Here is a 20,967-nt window from a genome sequence, read left to right as displayed (position 1 = left end):
GCCCTTGGGCTTGATTCACAAAGCAGTGCTAAGTGTTAGCACGCTTGTGGAAAGCCCTTTATCGAGCCAAAAATGACTCTGCACGCGGTATGCGGTGCGCCGAAAACATTGCGCGGTGCGACGTCTCACCTTTCGCATGAAAAGTGACCCCAGCTGCCCTGGAAACGTCGGATAACGTCACACTGGGTGCGAAGTTTCCAGGGCATTGGGGGTCACGTTTCACGCAAAGGGTGCGTTAACGCCGCACGCGTGATTATTTTCGGCGCACCGCACAATGCGCGATCTCTGGGCGTGCTAACTGGTTAGCACGCCCAAACTCTTTAGGCTTGCTAACTAGGTTAGCACCAGTTAGCGAATCAAGCCCCATGTCTATAACGTGCACCAGACACTTCAAACTACCGGCATGCATTGCGGCATACAGCTCCCAGCATGCATTGCGGCATACAGCTCCCGGCATGCATTGCGGCATACAGCTCCTGGCATGCATTACAGCATACAGCTCCCAGCATGCATTGTGGCATACAGCTCCCAGCATGCATTGTGGCATACAGCTCCCGGCATGCATTGTGGCATACAGCTCCCAGCATGCATTGTGGCATACAGCTCCTGGCATGCATTGCGGCATACAGCTCCCAGCATGCATTGCAGCATACAGCTCCTGGCATGCATTGCGGCATACAGCTCCCGGCATGCATTGCGGCATACAGCTCCTGGCATGCATTGCGGCATACAGCTCCTGGCATGCATTGCGGCATACAGCTCCTGGCATGCATTGCGGCATACAGTTCCCGGCATGCATTGCGGCATACAGTTCCCGGCATGCATTGCGGCATACAGCTCCCGGCATGCATTGCGGCATACAGTTCCCGGCATGCATTGCGGCATACAGCTCCCGGCATGCATTGCGGCATACAGCTCCCGGCATGCATTGCGGCATACAGCTCCCGGCATGTATTGTGGCATACAGCTCCCGGCATGCATTGCGGCATACAGCTCCCGGCATGCATTGTGGCATACAGCTCCCGGCATGCATTGCGGCATACAGCTCCCAGCATGCATTGTGGCATACAGCTCCCGGCATGCATTGTGGCATACAGCTCCCGGCATGCATTGCGGCATACAGCTCCCGGCATGCATTGCGCCATGCATTGCGGCATACAGCTCCTGGCATGCATTGCGGCATACAGCTCCCGGCATGCATTGCGGCATACAGCTCCTGGCATGCATTGCGGCATACAGCTCCCGGCATGCATTGTGGCATACAGCTCCTGGCATGCATTGTGGCATACAGCTCCTGGCATGCATTGCGGCATACAGCTCCTGGCATGTATTGTGGCATACAGCTCCCGGCATGCATTGCGGCATACAGCTCCCGGCATGCATTGCGGCATACAGCTCCTGGCATGCATTGCGGCATACAGCTCCTGGCATGCATTGCGGCATACAGCTCCCGGCATGCATTGTGGCATACAGCTCCCGGCATGCATTGCGGCATACAGCTCCCAGCATGCATTGCGGCATACAGCTCCCGGCATGCATTGTGGCATACAGCTCCCGACATGCATTGCGGCATACAGCTCCCGGCATGCATTGCGGCATACAGCTCCCGGCATGCATTGCGGCATACAGCTCCCGGCATGCATTGCGGCATGCATTGCGGCATGCAGCTCCCGGCATAAAAAAGTAGTACTGTGCAGGCGCGGGAGAGAGACATGGGAAGTGCACGCGGCCGCACTGCGCATGCATCAGCCGGCCCGACTGGCTGAAGATACCGAGTCCCATTACAGAAGATCGCGGAGGACGGCAGCGAGGGAGCGATCAGGCCAGAGGGGGCTGGAGGTAGACCCAGGTATGTATGATTTATTTTATTCAGTCAGCTCTGATTTCCTTTAAGGCCTGATTACAGAGGATGTAAGCATGGTATATACAAGTCCAATTTTGATTGGCCAATCACTGGCCAATTTGACCGCCTCCATGTAGCATGAGGGCCTGCAAATCCTTTAAACAGAATGTGTAGGTAAGCTCTGATACTCCGTGAAAGGAGTCAAACTGGCCAATCAGAATGAACCAGGCTTTTAAGCTGGGAGCCAGGAACTGAAGATTATAGGAAATTATAAAGGAAGAGATAACTCCTCCTCCACCGATGGGACCCCCAAAAAACCGCTTCTTCACAGCTCCCGTCTATGCAGTCGCATGGACCAATTGGGCTCAGCTTTTCCCGCCTCAGCTACTGCGCAGGTGCCGAGCGGACGTGGTTCGGGGGCTCCTCCCTCCCGAGGTAAGTATTCAAATGTGCCTGTAGCAAACCTCACAGGTTTCCTTTAACCACCCTGGCGTTCTATTAAGATCGCCAGGGTGGATGCGCAGCAGTATTTTTGATTTTTTTTTAATCCCCATCATGTAGCTAGCCTAGCGCTAGCTACATGATGCCCCCCTCCCTGCGCTATCCCTCCCACTCCTCCGATCGCCGCCGGTGCACTCGCCCATAAGGAAATCCCGTTCTGAACGGGATTTCATTTAGGGCTTCCCCCGTCGCCATGGCGACGTTTGTGATGACGTCATTGACGTTGTGACGTCATCCGGAGTTTCGATCCACCCCGCAGCGCTGCCTGGCACTGATTGGCCAGGCTGCGCACGGGGTCTGGCGGGGGGGCGCCCTCTATCGCGGCGCGCAGCGGCACATCGGCGGCGATCACAGTAGACACGCAGCAAGCAAAGTGCTTGCTGCGCGTTTGAAAAAAAAAAATGATGAAAATCGGCCCAGCGGGGCCTGAGCGGCGCGGCCTCCGGCAGTAATGGACGAGCTGAACTCTTCCATACCGCTAAGGAGGTTAAAGAGAATATGTAAGGTAAAAAAAGGGCCCCTGGGGGGTACTAACCTTGGGAGTTGGAAGCCTCTGGATCCTATTGAGGCTTCCCCTGTCCTCCTGTGTAGCCCCGATCAGGCCCGGTCCGCCCATGATGCCAAGTGAGGCGACTTCTTCGGGCGGCTCAACTCTGGGGGCAGCACTTGGCAGAAACAGGAAGTGAAGAAAGAGCCTGGCCAACCTATACTGTGGCAACTGTACTTGGTGGTGGTGGGGGGAGGGGGTCGCAGCCTCACAAGTTTGCCTCAGGCAGCAAAAAGTCTAGCCCTGGCCCCGCCCCCGATCCACCCACGACAATTCGGAGATAAGATGCCCGGCACTAGCTCCTGCTGCACACAGAGATGTTTACCTTTGCGGTCCAGCGCAAGCGCACTACCAGCTCCCCCCTGGGGCTCCTAGCCAAGCCAGAGCGGGTCTGCTTTACTGCTCAGGCGGCTCATACCTGCACAGCAAAGCAGACCCGCTCTGGCTTGTCTATTGTCACCGGAGCCCTAGGGGGAAGCTAGTACTGCGCATGCGCTGGATCGCAAAGGTAAATATTGCTAATAGGGAGCCAGAACTGGATCCATGCTGCACAGGAAGATGGAGGAAGCCTCATTCGGATCCAGAGACTTCCCTCTTCTGAGGTAAGTATCCCCCAGGGGCTGTTTTCTTTATTACTGGTTCTCTTTTTAGCATGAAAATTACAAACTTGCTCACAAAATACTCCTTCAATCAGATCTTCATGCTGAATTTATGGAGTGACTTCAATGCACAGTTTCACCTCAGTTTGATTATTACTTCCAGGAGCCAGTTAGGCCTTCCCTAATGCATTATATCTGCCGACACCTAGAAATACCAGTTCACCTATGCATGGACGTATTTAGATCAGCCCCCAGCTTCCATAACACGCTTCCTATGAGTCACAAGGCTACGTGTGAAGATTACCAAACTCTGATATCTTTTCTGTAGAAAAAAAAGTCTTTGGGCGGATCGTTCAGAAACAGAAACAGCCTTATCAGTCCGCCGACAGCGCACACACACGCGCTACTGTCGGCTGAAAGTCCGCCCAGCGGGAGGGTCCGACGAACCCGTCGTTGGCGGCCGTAGTGCGTGTGTACGCACCTTAAGACAAATAGCGTGCCTTAACAGAGATAAGGGGCCTTATCAGATATAAGGGGCCGTATCAGAAATTAGGGGCCTTATCAGAGTTAAGAGGCCTTATCGGAGATAAGGGGCCTTATCAGATTAGCATAGCGAGCGCTATGATCATATGTTGGCGCTATATAAATAACTAATAATAATAATCTGTAATTGTAAACATTTGTAATTTTGCGTATAATTTCCTGCCAACTTTAGTGGTTAATAGCAAAGACTCCATACCTGCTATTATCACCAAAACTGCAACATATGTTAATTTTTCAAAAAGACCTTGTAGTTTTTGAGAAACTCAATTTTAAAATGTTTTTTTTTTAAACTGTCATTTTTCTGAGTTTTAACCAGCCGGGCGGTATGGACGAGCTCAGCTCGTCCATCACCGCCGGAGGCTGCCGCTCAGGCCCTACTGGGCCGATTTTCATCAAATAAAAAGCAGCACACGCAGCCGGTAGTGTTGGGCGAACACCTGGATGTTCGGGCTCGGGTCCGTTCTGCTGAACATGGGCCAGATGTTCGGCATGTTCGGCCCGAACCCCGAACTCAATGGAAGTCAATGGGACCCCCGAACATGCCGCTTTTGGGGGCCCTATGGGGTCGCAGGCATAAGGGGGGAGCATGCCCCGATCGTGGGGGGGGGTCGGAAATTCCCCCCACCCCCTCCGCTACCGCTCCCCCCTCTGCCCGCTTCTCCATAAAAAAAGTTTGCGGAAAGTTAATATTACCTGCTGTGGCTGGCTGGCTGGCAGTGACTACTACTAGGAGACACGTTGCACTTGAGGCCGGGCAGCGGGCGGTTCAGCGGTAGTACCCTTGTGGTACTTCCGCCCTTTCTCTGACCTCTAGGTACTATTAACTTTCCGCAAACTTTTTTTATGGGGAAGCGGGCAGAGGGGGGAGCGCTAGCGGAGGGGGTGGGGGGAGTTTCCGACCCCCCCCCGCTATCGGGGCATGCTCCCCCCTTATGCCTGCGACCCCATAGGGGGGCCGTATTCGGGCGAACAGGGCCCTGTTCGGGGGGCATTGGGTAGTTCGGGCGAACCCGAACTAAAAGGCCGAACACCATCAGGTGTTCGGCCGAACTCGAACATCACCCGAACAGGGTGATGTTCTGCAGAACCCGAACAGTGGCGAACACTTTCAGTTGGCTGCATGAAATAGTTTTTTTTTATTAAAAAAAAAACCCTCCCGCAGCCGCCCTGGCGATCTTAATAGAACGCCAGGGTGGTTAAAACCATGAAACCATTTTCCTTTGCATTTTTGCAAAAATGTATGCAAAATTTTGCCTAATTGTAATTAGCTGATTACGCATGCATGATTACGCATGTTGTGCTCATTAATCACTAATACAGAATAAGTGGAACTAGGTTTACTTGCAAGCTTCAGCAGCTCCCTATATAATGCAGTACTTTCCTCCACCCCTCCAGCATGCATAAACAGGAACCAACAGCGCACAGCAGTACAGATCATCTATAAGAAATACACGTAGCACAGTGCCACCTACAGGCCAATCCCACCGCAGTGTGAACAAAAAACTGTAGACAGAGGCTTCCCACTACTTACCGTATTTTTTGGACTATAAGACGCACTTTTTCACCCCCAAAAGTGGGGAGAAAAAGTCCCTGCGTCTTATAGTCCAAATGCAGGGAATTCCCGACTTAAAATCACCCGACGAACAGCTGACCTGCCGCATGTCTGGGACTCCCTGCACTCCTGTGTCTTATAAGTGGGTCTGCCTTCTTAATGCGCGGTGTGTCATGTGATTAGCGGCAGAAGCCGCTTGTATCACTCACCAGACCGACCGTGCCTGCGGCGAACAGCAGCTCCTCTCTTACTCACTTCTTCCCCCTAGTGGCGGCACTTCCTGGTCACATCATTACACACGTGACCAGATCTAGGGGGAAGGAGTGAGCGAGAGAGAGAGAGAAGCCGCTGTTCGCCGCTTAATGTATATAGCTGCTGTTTAAAGCGGAATATAACCCTGCATTTCAACTTTGCTCTAAAACATTATTTACAGCATATTATATGCAACCAGCATTTTTTTTTTACTAGACAAGCATTGGAAGGGTTAAACACAGAGGTTTAAAGTTCCGTGGAGAGATATGCAGAAGTTCAGATTGTTACATACTATTTAGTTAAATGTATCTATTGATAAATGTTACACACTCTTTGGCTGTCCTCCAGCTCCTTCTCAGTCAGAGAGATTGAGTCACATTCAAAACTTAGATACATTTATGTAAACAAAATGTATATATGTCAGCTTCGGATGCGTCTGCAGAAATCTCCAGGAACTTTAAAGCTCTGTGTAACCCTTCCAATGCTGGTCTAGTAAAAAAAAAATGCTGGTTGCATATAATATACTGTAAATAATGTTTTAGAGCAAAGTTGAAATGCAGGGTTATATTCTGCTTTAATGTATGTAGGTCTAATTTTACTATTTGGCCACTAGATGTCTCCCCCACTTTATTCCTAGTGTTTACTGTTTACTTCCTGTGAGGTATGTATGCTTTACTTTACTTTAGGATCAGCCATACTATGCCAGGGAAAAAACCACATATGTAAGTAGATAAATACTTGATCTGCTTACATAACAGATGTATTGTACTGTCCACGTTTTGATTTCAGTGAATGTTATAAAGTAAATGTAGAGAATTCTGTTCCTGGTGAGAACCATGTCTTTTGCCCACAGTTTAGGCTAAATACTGATGTCATTTCTGCCCTTTACTTTTTTTTTCTTTTCTCCTCCAATCGCTGGGTCTGAGGTGCCTTGCTTGTAAACACAAGTGAGCAGAGGATCCTGTTTCAGATATGCAGCTAGGCAGGGAAATAAATGGAAGAGGAGGAATATATTATAGATAAAAGAACCCCCAGCATGCAACTGTTTGGCACTGACTACTAAAGGGCCAGTGCTCCTTAAGTATGTGATAACTCCAAATCATAACAGCAGGAAAAGTTTTGAATGCAGGATTAGCATCTTTATCACTCAGACCAGTTGCTGTTGAAATTTGATTTTTATGGTGACAATCCCGCTTTAATGACCACCATCATCTAATTGATGACCGAGATCACTTATCACAGGCACTTAGAGCGGTAAATGGGAACTGTGTACTAATGGTTGGCGACAAAAATAACGCACGCGGGGGCGTGTTCAGGTGCGCGCAGTGAGCGATTACCGTGGGAGACGAAAAGCTACGTCCCTGGGACTTCAAATGAAGTCTGTCAGGGCGTAGATATACTGCAGGCAGTGCAGTAACTAGTTAAGTCCCTAAGTCGCAGATCAGTGTTTTAAAATAGAGCTACAATCAGTAATGCACACATATCGCTTTACGGGGTGCGTCCGTCTTTGTAACACTATAATTTTCCGCTTCAGGCAATTTAGCTAGCGGCTTAGTAATTAAGCGCGGTAAACGCTAGTCGCAGACTGCCGTGAAAAGCCGAATGAATAGGAACGACAAAAAACACCTGTTCTGTGTGTTACTGATTCATTTCACCCATAACTAAAGTAACAATTTCAGAATGAATAGAAGCCCTTAATAGCGACTTCGCCTCCTCCAGGTAGATATAATTGCACAAAAGAATACAGAATGCAGTTCCTTAAAGTGTCTAGAAGAAATAATGCAGATGTGAAGGCTCCATTACTCCTCCTCACAGTAATTAACCGCGGGACCCAGCGGTCTGTGGGTTGCATAGCAACCTGTCGCTGGATCTGCTTCTTTACCTGTTTCTATAGAACTTCTGGGAATACGTTCATTCAAATCATTATATATATAGTCCCAGCTGCCACAGCCATTAGTGATGTAGGAGTATCTCTATCTTATACAGATATCAGGTGGCCTGGCCAACCTTAACAAGTTCACTGTCTATCAGTTAGTAAGAGGTGGATGTAAAAAAAAAATCACTTAAAGGACAACTGAAGTAAGAAAAATATGGAGGCTGTCATATTTATTTCCTTGTAAACATTACCAGTTGCCAGCCCTGCTGATCTATTTAGCTGCAGTAGTATCTGAATCACACCAGAAGCAAGCATGCAGCTAATCTTATCAGATCTGACAATAATGCCAGAAACACCTGATCTGCTGCATGCTAGTTCAGGGTCTATGGTTAAAAGTATTAGGGCTCGTTTCCACTAGTGCGGTGCGAATCGCTAGGATTCCACCGCTGACAAAAACGCATGCGGATGCGATTCCGCATGCGTTTTTTGCCACGATTTCGCATGCGATTTCGCATAGGCAGGGTCTATGCGAATTTAACCATGTCACTGCCTGACTCAATTTGTATTACTTTTCATGCGAATTCGCACGCGAATTCGCGGCAAAAAGCGCACGTGCGTTTTCCCTATTAAATACATGGGCTGCGATTCGCCTGCATTCCTCACGCAGGCGAATTCTGCGGGCCCTACCGTGCAGAAAAATCCTGCACAGAAAAACGCACGAAAACAATGACAAGTGGAAACAGTCCCATCCACTTTCATTGCCTATGCGAATTCGCATGCAGGCCACGCATGCGAATTCGCCCTAGTGGAAACGGGCCCTTAGAGTTGCAGTTGTATTCTGCCAGGAAAACTTTTTTGACTGTAATTTGCTTATCAGTGAGGTTTATTATATTCCCGTCAAGCCAGGAGCTGCCACTTGCATGCCTGAAAATTAACTCTTTCAGGCAGCGAAATGAAAAAATCAAAACAGCCTGGTTATTAAGGTGTTTTGCATTGTACATACACATGTTTACCTCATCATGTCACATATCGCCTCGGGTACACTTGAAAGGCTACAGGTACTCTTTAAAGGATACCCGAGGTGACATGTGACATGATGAGATAGACATGTTTATGTACTGTGCCTGGCACACAAATAACTATGCTGTGTTCCTTTTTTTCTTTCTCTGCCTGAAAGAGTTAAACATCAGGTATGTAAGTGGCAGTTCCTGTCTGAATCAGGACTGGGTCAGACTACAGTGTGACCCTCACTGATAAGAAATTACAACTATAAAACACTTTCCTAGCAGAAAATGGCTTCTGAGAGCAGGAAAGAGACAAACATGGTCAATAGTTCATAGATTTTAGCTCTGGCATATTTCAATGAATGTGTCATTGAGCAAAAACAATACAACAGTAAAAACATAAAAAGTGGATTTAAATGTAAAATAAAACAGTGGTATATCATAAAAAGTCATTTTTAGGAGAAGGAGGATGGATACAATTGTTTATTTCACTAGTTTATTTTCACCTTGGGTGTCCTTTAAGTATTCCCAGGTTTCCTTTGAATAATATAACATCAGTGGGAAGGGTGTGAATATTTTCTGACACCTGTGCGGGTATAAATATTATTTCTCTTTGAATCGTAAACTCATCTTGCCTAAACTGCCTCCTATCAAACGCGCACATTCTGTACACGGCGCGAAGATCTGAAGCTAAGTGCTAATTATATTATATTTATACAGTGCTCACACATATTTTGCAGAGGTGTGTGTTAAACTAACTGTAATCAGGGCATCAAAAGAAATCCTTCTTGGCTGGAGGTGGGTGGCATTTTTTATGTGACTGAGGAGTTAACAATCTAGTCCCAACCATAGTCTAAAGGTGGCCATACACTTATAGATTTGCAGCAGATCCGACCATCAGATAGATTTCTGGCAGATGCCTGTCAAGTCCAATCTGACAGGAATCTATCTGATGTGTGCCACAAACTAAGAACAGATTTCTAATAGATTTCAGAATGAAATCTATTGGAAATCGATCTAAATGCATTATTGGACCATTAGATCCAATGCAACTCTATGGGCCATTGATCTGCTGCCAGCAGCAGACTGACCTAGATTTTTCCATCCTGTCAGATAGATCAAATCGATCGAAATGGGGAATTTGATAGAATCGATTTCTGATCGGTCGATCGATTCTATAGAATCGATCGATCGATTGAAGGCTAAAATTGACCAGTGTATGGGCCCCTATAGTCTAACGTATCTACAAGGGATGATGGACCAGAGGATGACAATTCTGAGCTAATTCAATAATATGTATCTTGGAAATTTCCCAATCTAATGCAGCAGCTGTAGTAGCAGGCAGTGCAGAGGGGCGGCTCTGGGTGCCCAAGCACCCCCCCTTTTTAAATACCCATAAAAAGGCCCCTTTGGCTGTGAAAATGAAGCTCCACCTCCAGCTGTTATAAGCCCTACCCACTGCCCTCGGGAAATCTCCACCCCCATCTTGGACACTTTGGAGTAAAGGGGTGCCATACAGAAATCCTTGTGTAACCATTCCCACAGCTGTGTGGAAGCAGGTAAGATGGTGTCTTCCTTACAGCAGCATCCACACAGACCTCTCCCTCCCTCACCTGCATTGACCTTTCCTTCCCCTAGAGCAGGGGTCCCCAAACATTTTGGGTAGAGGGCCAGGTCAACATACTTCAGACTGCTGGGGGGCCGGAGTATACATAAGATGATGTAGAAGTCTTTGCGGGCCAGACAGTGAAGCATACCCAGGTGACAACCTGCAGTCCAATTGGACAGCAGTGTCACCTATGTGGAATTTGATTGGAAACCCTGAATTACTGGTTTCTGGCTTCATTCTACAGTATATGTGGACCACCAATATTTAAAGATGTAGCTGACTGCATCTATAATACATTTTGTGTGTGGGGGGCCAGTAAAAAAGCCTCAGGGGGCCACATTCGGCCCGCGGGCCTTAGTTTGAGGACCACTGCCCTAGAGGCTCCCTTCCTGTCCCCAGTAGCACCCATAGTGACCTCCCCAGCATTTAAACTGACCTTTCTCTCCCAGCACCCCCAGTGACTTCTCCTTCCTGCAGCACCCACACTGACCTCTACTTCTTTTAACATCCACCCACACCTTTTTTAAATTTGAGCACCCCCCATTTAAGGACCCTCTGTAGAGATTGGCATGAAGTGAGCTGGGGCATTATAGTCATTACCACTGTGGTCAGGTTTCCGAGTCATCCTGACACATGTCCCGGGCCATAAATGACCACTGGCAAATGCAATATCAGGGATGGACGTGTAAAGCTGGGACTCAGGACAGAAGTACTGATTGGACAGAGTCTGTTTCTGTAGGCAGCGCTGGATTTCTGGAAAGGCCACAAAAGCCCAAAATCACAAATGCCTCCTGAAAGTGCACCGGCCCCATAGGAAAGCATTAATTGCTATTTCACAAAGACACTAACAATTTAAAACACGTGTAACACTGACTGAAAGTCGCCCATCACAGGAAGTCAATAAAAATCTCCCCTGGAGCGCAGACAGCAATAAAAAAATACTGCAGAGGCAAGAAGCGTCTCAGGTTCCATACTTACCTGGGGCTTCCTGAAGCCCCCTTAAGGCCCCTCGCCGTCTCCACGGGTGGCTCCGGTCCCGGTTAATTTAGCCTGAAAGTCTGGCCGAGTCGCACTTTGTTGGGCATTCGCAGCCTGGTGACCTCCCCTGTCCCACCCTTGCAGCTGGGAGCATTCTGCGCTTCTCTCAGGGATGAGAGCGCGACTAGGCCAGATTTTCGCGCTGAATTGACAGGGACTGGAGCCACCGGGGTAGAAGGCAAGGTACAAGCCCCAGGTAAGTATAGTAAGGCACTTCTTGTCTCAGGTTCCCTTTTAAGCCTTCTTTATTCTACCAAAAACTAAAAATTCCGATTACGATTGGCCAATCACTGACCAATTTTACCACCTCCCTGTAGTATTAGTGCCAACAGATAGTGAACACTATGAGCAGAGTATGTAGGGAAACCCTCATACTGCATGGTAGTGGTAAAATTGGACAGTGATTGGCCAATCATAATTGAAAGTGTGTACCAGGCTGTATGATGCATACACACATCCAATTTTACTGGACTTTTTCCCCACCTCCATGATGATAATACCTGCACAATCTGCTCATAGTGTTCACTCCCACCACATGGGAGAGGTAAAATTGGCCAATCAAAATCGGATGTGTGTTTGCACCCTGTATTAAGGGAGACATGCGAGCAGACGTGACATGCTGCAGGTATGAGTGGTGACTGCGCAGCCAGCTAATGACTGAGTGACCTGATGCAATTTCTGCTTCCCCTTTACATCTTCTGCGCTATCAGGGCGGGTCCTCTCTCCAGCCCTGACTCCGCCTGCTTCCTATCTGCCTGACACATAGTGGGCGTGGCCACAACTATTCACCGCCCGAACCCGCCCCTTACTTGATCCTTGTTTTCATTCATCCTCTAGGAGGGTGGAGTCTCCAAATAGTCACGCCCACTGCCGTGTTCTTCCTCTTCAGAGCTGTTTAGAGGCTATGAGTGAGAAGGCGGAGTCTTCCTCTATCCCCGCCCCCTCAGTGGTCCATGGTGCAGCCCTCTTCCCTGTGGATGTCGGCCTGGGTGGGCGTGTCCGCTGTGTGTTTATAGACACGTAGTGTGCATTGCACAGAGGTACGTCAGGATGACGCAGCGCTGTCCCCGCCCCCGTTGTCAGGGCCTCTTCCGGGTGGGAGCGGAGTGCGGGCAGTGATGCTGCTGCGCTGAGACGGGACAGACACGATGCGCTGCTATCTCCTGCTGCTGAGCGGCTGCCTGCTGGCCGGGACCGGCGCCACCGGAAGTGGCTGCTTCTGCCAGGTGATGACCCGGGATGTACCATGTGACGGGGGGGGGGGGGGGAACTGGGGCTGCATCATCTCCTGGGGAGGAGGGGGGGGGGGGGGTACTGCAGCAGGAGCTCATCTGCTAATATGTCTTATTACCCCCCCCCCCCCCCCCCCCAACACACTAATTACACGTCTGCTCATTTATCATAGACAACCCTATAGTGTCCTACATTTGTTATTCATTCTGTATTATTATATTTATAAGTATTTATATAGTGCCAACATCTTCTGCACAGAGTATATTATCCCTTTAAGTGTCCCTCAGAGGGGCTCACAATCTAGTCCCTACCATAGTCCTATGTCTATGTATGTATCTTGTAGTGCATGTATCATAGTCTAGGGCATATTTTAGGGGGAAGCCAAGTAACTTATCTGTATGTTTTTGGGATGTGGGAGGAAACCGGAGTGCCCAGAGGAAACCCACACAGACATGGGGAGAACATACAAACTCCTTGCAGATGTTGACCTGGCTGGGATTAGAAAAAAAAGTATAGAAAAAGAATGCGCTCGCCCTTAATTGGCAGAAAACAAAATACAAAAGTGCTGCAACACAACTCTGGGTTATTGCCAGTAGTAATATTTGATAAACTAAACAATGTTGCACTTGGTATTTAAGCAAACACCCACTGCAGGCCTGCTTCATAAAATCACTCACCGGATGTTGGGGTCTCAACAGACCACTATGCACATTTGGGGTGTATTGCCCCCCGTTGTCCCTTGAGCAATCCCCTCCTTCCTGATGGATGGTGAAGGTTGGGGTGTCTGGGTCACCTCAGCCTTCTAGCAGGCAGGCAGGGAGCTGTGTGTGACCTTATGGTGTCCTAAATTATTGTTCATTCTGTATTACTATATTTATTTATTTCAAGTATTTATGTAGCGCTGACATCTTCAGCAGTGCTGTACAGCGTATATTGTCCCTTTAACTGTCCCTCAGAGGGGCTCACAATCTAATCCCTATCATAGTCCTATGTCTATGTATGTATGTATCTTGTAGTGCATGTATCATAGTCTAGGGCCAATTGTAGGGGGAAGCCAATTAACTTATCTGTATGTTTTTGGGATGTGGGAGGAAACCGGAGTGCCCGGAGGAAACCCACACAGACGCGGGGAGAGCGTACAAACTCCTTGCAGATGTTGACCTGGCTGTCCTACAAACTGGGGACCCTGCGCTGCAAGGCGAGAGCGCTAACCACTACGCCACCATGCCGCCCATATTATTACTATACTATCTCTCAGACAACTTTTGGACAACATACACTGCAGGCCGATTCCCGATGGATTTCAGCATGAAATTGATTGGGAATCGGCCTTGTGATGTCGCCTTGCCTCCCCCAGCCGCACCCCCCCCCCCACTTGTAGATGCACCCCCGGTGCCTGTGCACAAATGCGTAACCTGTCCGGTGTGTCCACACTCCTCTTTCGCATTTGCGTCCTGCGTGAAATGCGCCGGCAGCCAGCGGGGGACACCGGACGGGTAAAGTATTAATGCAGGGGCACTGGAGGGGTACATCTACATTTTGGGGGGACGCGGCCGACTATCTCTGTTGCGTTCAGCAATGATCGAACGCTGTTACCGCTGCACCCGAGCGAGCATGTCTGCCCCAGATTTTCCAGCATGTCCTATGGATACGTGTGACCAATTTTGGACCGGAATTGGTCGTATTGTTGTTCGGGCATGCTTACGATGGCATTGATTTTCATCCAACTCTAATTATCGAATCGGATTGTCAGTTGGCTTCCAAATCTACAGCTTCATGGCCACCTCTATACTAATATTATAGTCGCCACCATCACATCTATTAGGGCTGGATCCGGAGTGCCTGGAGGAAACCCACGCAGACACTGGGAGAACATACAAACTCCTTGCAGATATTGACCGGGCTGGGATTCGAACCAGGGACCCAGCGCTGCAAGGCAAGAGTGCCAACCACTACGCCACCGTTACTGTTATGCTTTGCTGCCTTCTTGGGCATCCTTTCCTAAAGAGAAAAAATGAGTTGCTAGCCTAGTTGAGGGGGCCCCAGCATGAAACCTCATAGGGAAATTCTGCTAACGTGATTGGTTGGACGATCTGTTATTGGGTGCATTGTACCCTTTCACACTGCCAGGTTTCAGATAGGTTGCAGTAAACTACGCCCACACTGTTTGGCCAATCACAACGCTTTGGTCTGTAGAGGGTGCTGCAATTGGAGAACTGATTCCTACTGGGTCCCCTAAAGCAGTGTTTCTCAACATTTTATTGCTAAGTACCCCTTTTAAAACCCTGTTCTCACCAAGTACCCCCTAGCATAGTAAACATCACAAGTACCCATTGACAAATATATATCTTATCGTAGTACATAATTGGTTCTGAACAATTTATAAGCATTTGCTATTGCTTTATATTAGCTAAAATACTAATTTGGTGATGTTTAAACAAGATTTATCATTTTCTAAAACTCTAAATTTGTTATTCTTGGTTAAGTATATGAAGCCTGAGTACCCCCTGGAACCATCAGAAGTACCCCCTGGCGTACGCGTACCACACGTTGAGAACCTAGGCCCTAAAGCAGACTAGTTCTTCAAACGCTGGCACTGTATAGCACAGACATTTTCTGCAGCACTTTACAGATTAACAATTTGCATATTCCTTCACTGGGCTGAGAAAGTAACTTCTTGCTCACATGCACTTAAATACTTTCAAAAGCCTTGTTTGTTTTTCTTAATAAAACTTGTAGGGCCTAATCCACAAAGCTTTTCTGTTAAATTATCTCACCTAATTTATTGACTCACAATTTATCTCTCCTTAAATGTCTTAACTCATGGTTTAGCTCTCCTTATTTGACATAACTCATGGTTTAGCTCTCCTTATTTGACATAGCTCATGGTTTAGCTCCCCTTATTTGACATAACTCATGGTTTAGCGCTCCTTACAGCTAAGGTGAAAAATAAGTAACCTTTGAATCAACCCCATAGTGTGGAAACTTGCTTCAGGTTTGATGCTCACCTTAGTAGACAGAAGGTTCTGGATACAGTAGACTATTGAATAGAGCCTTCAAAGTCCTTAGTCAGTCCTGTAGTTTCTGTGCCATCCCTGGTTGGAGTTATTCTCCCTGGTAGGTCGCCTAGCTCTTCAGTATTCCTGGTACAGACTTGAGAAGCACTTGCGTCTCCGAGAGGTTCCAAAGATGAGCTTGTCCATATTGCACTCGTGTGAGCCTGGAATTGTGCATGCGCAGTTTACGGTTGTTAGGTCTTCCTGGGGTGGGAGTAATTCCAAAGGCCGCATAAGGAAGAGCAGGTCCAATAATGTCAACTGGGGACATCGTAGGAACGGTGGGGCGGAGCGAGGACCGGGAAGGCTCTATGGCGGTGTTTCCCAACTTGTGTGTCGTGGCCGCTCTGGGTGTGTGGCGAAAATTCAGAGACTTCCATTTGGACAGAGCGATGTTAGGAAAAGAAATGTGGGCTGCCAGCGTGTGTGAGACTTCCTGTTTACCCTTGGAGTGCCGCCCTCTTTCTGCCCTGGAGCAGCCTCCTCTCCGCCCCCTGTACTGCCATCCTATTGGATTATCCTCTCCTGCAAGCCCTGCCTCTAAGTGATTGCACACTAGCTCAGGGGAGGCGGGGCTGGAAGACCATGCTGTTTGAATTTCCTGTGGCCCAATAAGTGACTGTGCATATAAGTGACTGTGCATAGCACACTGTGCAGCTGCGGAGTGCTGCCTCACCTGCTTACCTCTTACCCAGCACCTTCATCTGCGTTCTCCCACCCAACACCCTCACTTGCCTTTCCCCCTCCACTGCAGGACCCGCACCTAGCCTCAAGTGCATTCAGGATAATGCACCCCCGGTTCCTTCATTTCAGGATTATTACAGTGTTCCTTCTTTTTTACTATACATATGTGACATGTCACGGACATCGGAACATTTGCCCTGATGTGTCACGACTTGAAAAAAGTTGGGAGCCGCTGCCCTATGGGATCCCGAGCCCTCCCTCCACTTGGGTATGTATCTAACCTGAAGCCAGTGTCCTCACTTTATGTTCCCTATAAGAAGGCAGAACTGCATGATTTTTACTAATCAACCCCTTCCTCAGAGGAGCTGATGGTGTCGCCATTAAATATATACTTTTTTTTTTTAAAAAATGTTTTTGTCTTGGTGTTTAGTAGTTCTAACATATGTGCGTCCAGCGAGCTGTTTTGCTGTTAGTTACCGTTAGTTTTGTTTGGTAATGCTTTGGAAGCAGTACAGAAATTCTCACTCGACATTCTTGTATGCTATTGTTTCTCTGAATTATCGCATGGTGCTTGGCAAGTATTCCTGTTGTGCCAAACCATTCATTTACCACCTTGATATTTCCCATGTCCGTGACTGGAGAAAGGTGCTTTCTAAGCATTTGCTTCTATGTCTAGGTTTGATATATTGTTTAATGTGTGTTTTTGTTTATCTGAAAACTTTTTTTCACAGGAGGCTGAAAGCTGTGAATTCATCATTGCCTATCAGCTTGTTCCTGTGCGTCGAACAGGTGCTTGCTAGTGTCGCCATGGTCTGTAGAGAGGCAGCCGTCTATTGAGACACATCTGAGCACACTTTTGCTCAGACGTGACTTGCTGTGTTGTTGTCTTTTCTGCCCGGTAACTGCTTGTCAAATGCTTATACAAGTGGGGTTATAAATGCTGCAATTTGGATGCATTAAAGTTGCAGCTAAAAAAAGGCACTTGATGGCCGGCAGGCGGTATGCTAAACTGTCTGACAAGTGCGCAGTGCAGCCATCCAGCTGAAAGATGGCCTTATTTAAAGGAGAACTGTAGTGAGAGGTATATGGAGGCTGCCATATTTATTTCCTTTTAAGCAATACCAGTTGCCTGGCTATTCAGCTAATCCTCTGCCTCTAATACTTTCAGCCATAGGCCCTGAACAAGCATGCAGCAGATCAGGTGTTTCTGACAAATTTAGACAGATATGAGAAGATTAGCTGCATGCTTGTTTCTGGTGTGATTCAGACACTACTTTAGGCAAATAGACCATCAGGGCTGCCAGGCAACTGGTATTGCTTAAAAGGAAATAAATATGGCAGCCTCCATATCCCTCTCACTACAGTTCTCCTTTAAAGGACACCTGAGAGGGATATGGAGGCTGCCATTTGTTTCCTGTTAAACAATACCAGTTGCCTGGCAGCCCTGCTGATCTATTTGCCTGCAGTAGTGTCTGAATCGCACCAGAAACAAGCATGCAGCTAATGCAGTCAGACTTGAGTCCACCGTGATCTGCATGCTTGTACAGGGTCTATTATTATTATTATTATTATTATTATGTATTTATATAGCGCTGAAGCTGTTGCGGAGTGCTGTACAGAGTATATATTGTCTTGTCACGTAACTGTCCCTCAGAAGTGCTCACAATCTAATCCTTACCATGGTCCTATGTTGTATCATAGTCTAAGGCCAATTTAGGGGAAGCCAATTAAGTTATCTGTATGTTTTTGGGATGTGGGAGGAAACCAGAGCCCGGAGGAAACCCGCACAGATACAGGGAGAACATACAAACTCTGCACAGATGTTGCCCTGGCTGGGATTGGAACCAGGGACCCAGCGCTGCAAGGCGAGAGCGCTAACCACGACACCACTCAATTGTTTAATAGGAACTAAATATCTCAGCCTCCGTATCCCTCTCGCTTCAGGTCTCATTTAATGGTTGGACTGTGAAAAGTTCAGGTACACCCTGGGGCGAGTGTATAATTTATGCCTAGGTTGTACACGTATAGCCTTCTTCCTCCACATAATGAGGGTATACATCGTGAGTTGTGTTTGGGGGAGACTTGCAAATGACTGTATTGATAAAGAATGTATGACAGACATCTCTGATCATTGGTGTTGCTATGAATATAGAGGGGTTTTTTGTTTTGTTTCGAAGCACTTCTGCTATTTTTGTTAGACTTGTTAGTTTTTTTTCTTGTTTCCACATTCTGTGTGTGACTTTGTCCTTTACGCCCTGGGTGGCTGGATAATTGGGGTAATTACCCTAAACGCCTCAGTTCTGCTGCTGGAGGAAATAATTTGTGGAATGAAACTAATTACAAAAGGAGAACTAGAACTGTAACTTCTAAAAGCCCCATAGATCGTATTACTCCATTACGTATTAGTCACTCGTTGTGGTGTTTTGTAAGGTGGGCGGGGTGTAAAATACTAAGCTTAACCTTTTGGTAGAGCCAGGTGGCAGTGCGGGATACTGAGTAACACCTATAGATACTTTATTGTAAGCTTTAAAGGACAACTGAAGTGAGAGGGATATGGAGACTGCCATATTTATTTCCTTTTAAAGAGACTCTGTAACAAAAAACAAAAAAGGTTCCCCTGGGGGTTCTCACCTCGGGAGGGGGAAGCCTCAGGGTCCCAATGAGGCTTCCCCCCCCCTCCCCTTGACAAGCACTGATTTATTTACCTTTCCTGGCTCCAGCGGGGGCGCTGTTGCGGCTCTCAGCACGGAGATAGGCGGAAATAGCTGATCTCTGACGGTTCCACTCTACTACACAGGCACAGGAGACTTGCGCCTGCATAGTAGAGTGGACAGACAGCGATCGGCTATTTCCCCCCTTCTCAGAGCGGAGAGCCGATACTACGCTGGAGCTGGGAAGGTAAATATTTACATCCCGCTGTTTGGGGAGCTTTATCGCCGCCTTGAGATCAAGGACGACGGGGGAAGCCTCAATAGGATCCGGAGGCTACCCCCATCCGGCAGCAGCGCCGTAAGGCAGATCGGTGATCCCCGTCCTCTGATTGGATGGGGATAGCCGGCATATGATAGGCTGAAGCCTATCCTACAATGCGCAGCCCATGAAGGGAGAGGTAGGGAGGGAGTGCAGAAAACGCTGCGGGCTGGAGAACCCACTCAGCACCGATATCAGGAAAATCCCCTGGTCCTTAAGTGGTTAAGCAGTACCAGTTGCCTGGCAGTCCTGCTCGTACTCTGCATCTAATACTTTTAGCCATAGCCCCAGAACAAGAATGCAGATTAGGGGTTTCTGGTTGAAGTCTGACTGCATTAGCTGTATTTTTTTTTTTTTTTTTTTTTTTTTTTTTTTTTTTTTGGTGTGTGTTATTCAGATACTACTGCAGCCAAAGAAAGCAGGACAGCCAGGCAACTGGTATTGTTCAATAGCAAATAAATATGCAGCCTCCATATGGCTCTCACTTTTAGGCTGACGAGTTGCATACCTGTTATTCGCTGTTGCCTTCTCTCCGTTAGCCTCTAGCTCTGTACACTAATATTGTTCTTGGCAGAGCCTCTGTCAGCGCAGCCTGTGTACACACGGCCTCTCCTCTGGGGTTCCGCTGTCTGCTCCTCTCTTGCTGCATTTTTATTTGGGACAGCCAATAGATTGGGGGGCTCGTTTGCAGTGTTTGCATTCAGCTGATCCTGCATCTCCTGCACTGGCTTATATGCAGACCCAAGTCACTCTGGCCCAATGCTGATTGCACAATCTGTGGTAGAGAAATGGCCTGTGGTGCCACAGACCGGACCAGCATTGGAACATTGTTTCAGTTTGAGCTTCAGTCAGGGGTTGGCTTCAAAGGAAACTAGAGGTGAGAGTGATATGGAAGCTGCCATATTTAGTTCCTTTTAAACAATGCCAGTTGCCTGGCAGCCCTTTTGATCTTCTGGCATAAGTAGTCCTGGTCAAAACCCTGGGACAAGCATATGGGTAATCCAGAGTACATGATCTGCTGCATGCTTGTTCAGGGACTATGGCTAAAAGTATAATGCTGGGCATACACGGACAGTTTGTTTCCTTATCCATCGAGCCGCTGATGGCTCGATTGATAATATCCGACAGGTCCGATGACCCGGCGGATAGATTCCCTGCGGGCGGACAATAGGGGGGGAATCGAGCTGCTGATAAGGCATGCCCGCGGGGACGAGCGGTAATCGATATGCGTGGACGAGCTGGCTTCATACGGCGCATAAACTTACCGTGTTTGCCAAGCATAAGAGACGCAGGACAGCCAGGGAACTGGTATTGTTTAAAAGGAAATAAATATGCCAGCCTCTATAACCCTCGGGTTCCCTTTAGAGGACCTCTGTCACGATAATCTTAAAATTTACAATACATGTAAACACATACAAATAAGTACAGTACGTTTCTTCCAGAGTAAAATGAGCCATAAATTACTTTTCTCCTATGTTGTTGTCACTTACAGTAAGTAGTATAAATCTTACATTACCGACAGATTTTGGACTAGCCCATCTTCTCATGGGGGGTTTGCAGGACTTTAATTATTTTTAAAAGCACTTAGTGAACGGCAGTTGCTCCGGCCCACTGCCAAAAAAAAGTGTACGGGTGAGCAAGGAAGCTGGCCAGCATCATT

At 47.8% G+C, this 20,967-nt stretch overlaps 2 protein-coding genes across 3 annotated transcripts in view; one reads left to right on the top strand and one right to left on the bottom strand.

The window, feature by feature from the left end:
• Positions 1-12,462, bottom strand: part of SERPINA10 (serpin family A member 10) — a 46,979-nt gene extending 34,517 nt beyond the window's left edge. For both annotated transcript variants that reach the window (XR_011024176.1, XM_068254649.1), the window contains exon 1: positions 12,174-12,462. Coding sequence is in view for 1 of the 2 variants with exons in the window: in XM_068254649.1 (XP_068110750.1) it covers positions 12,174-12,194 (21 nt within the window). In the remaining variant the exon portion in view is untranslated. The remainder of the gene's footprint in view (positions 1-12,173) is intronic.
• Positions 12,411-20,967, top strand: part of ERO1A (endoplasmic reticulum oxidoreductase 1 alpha) — a 75,556-nt gene continuing 66,999 nt past the window's right edge. Inside the window, exon 1 of the mRNA XM_068254651.1 lies at positions 12,411-12,590. Within this exon, the coding sequence (XP_068110752.1) occupies positions 12,513-12,590 (78 nt within the window). The 5' untranslated portion in view covers positions 12,411-12,512. The remainder of the gene's footprint in view (positions 12,591-20,967) is intronic.

The sequence above is a fragment of the Hyperolius riggenbachi genome, chromosome 9 (assembly GCF_040937935.1).
Source record: "Hyperolius riggenbachi isolate aHypRig1 chromosome 9, aHypRig1.pri, whole genome shotgun sequence".
Classification (NCBI taxonomy): Eukaryota; Metazoa; Chordata; class Amphibia; order Anura; family Hyperoliidae; genus Hyperolius; species Hyperolius riggenbachi.
The sequence above is the reverse complement of the archived record's forward strand: the minus strand, read 5'-3'. Positions and strand labels throughout refer to the sequence as shown.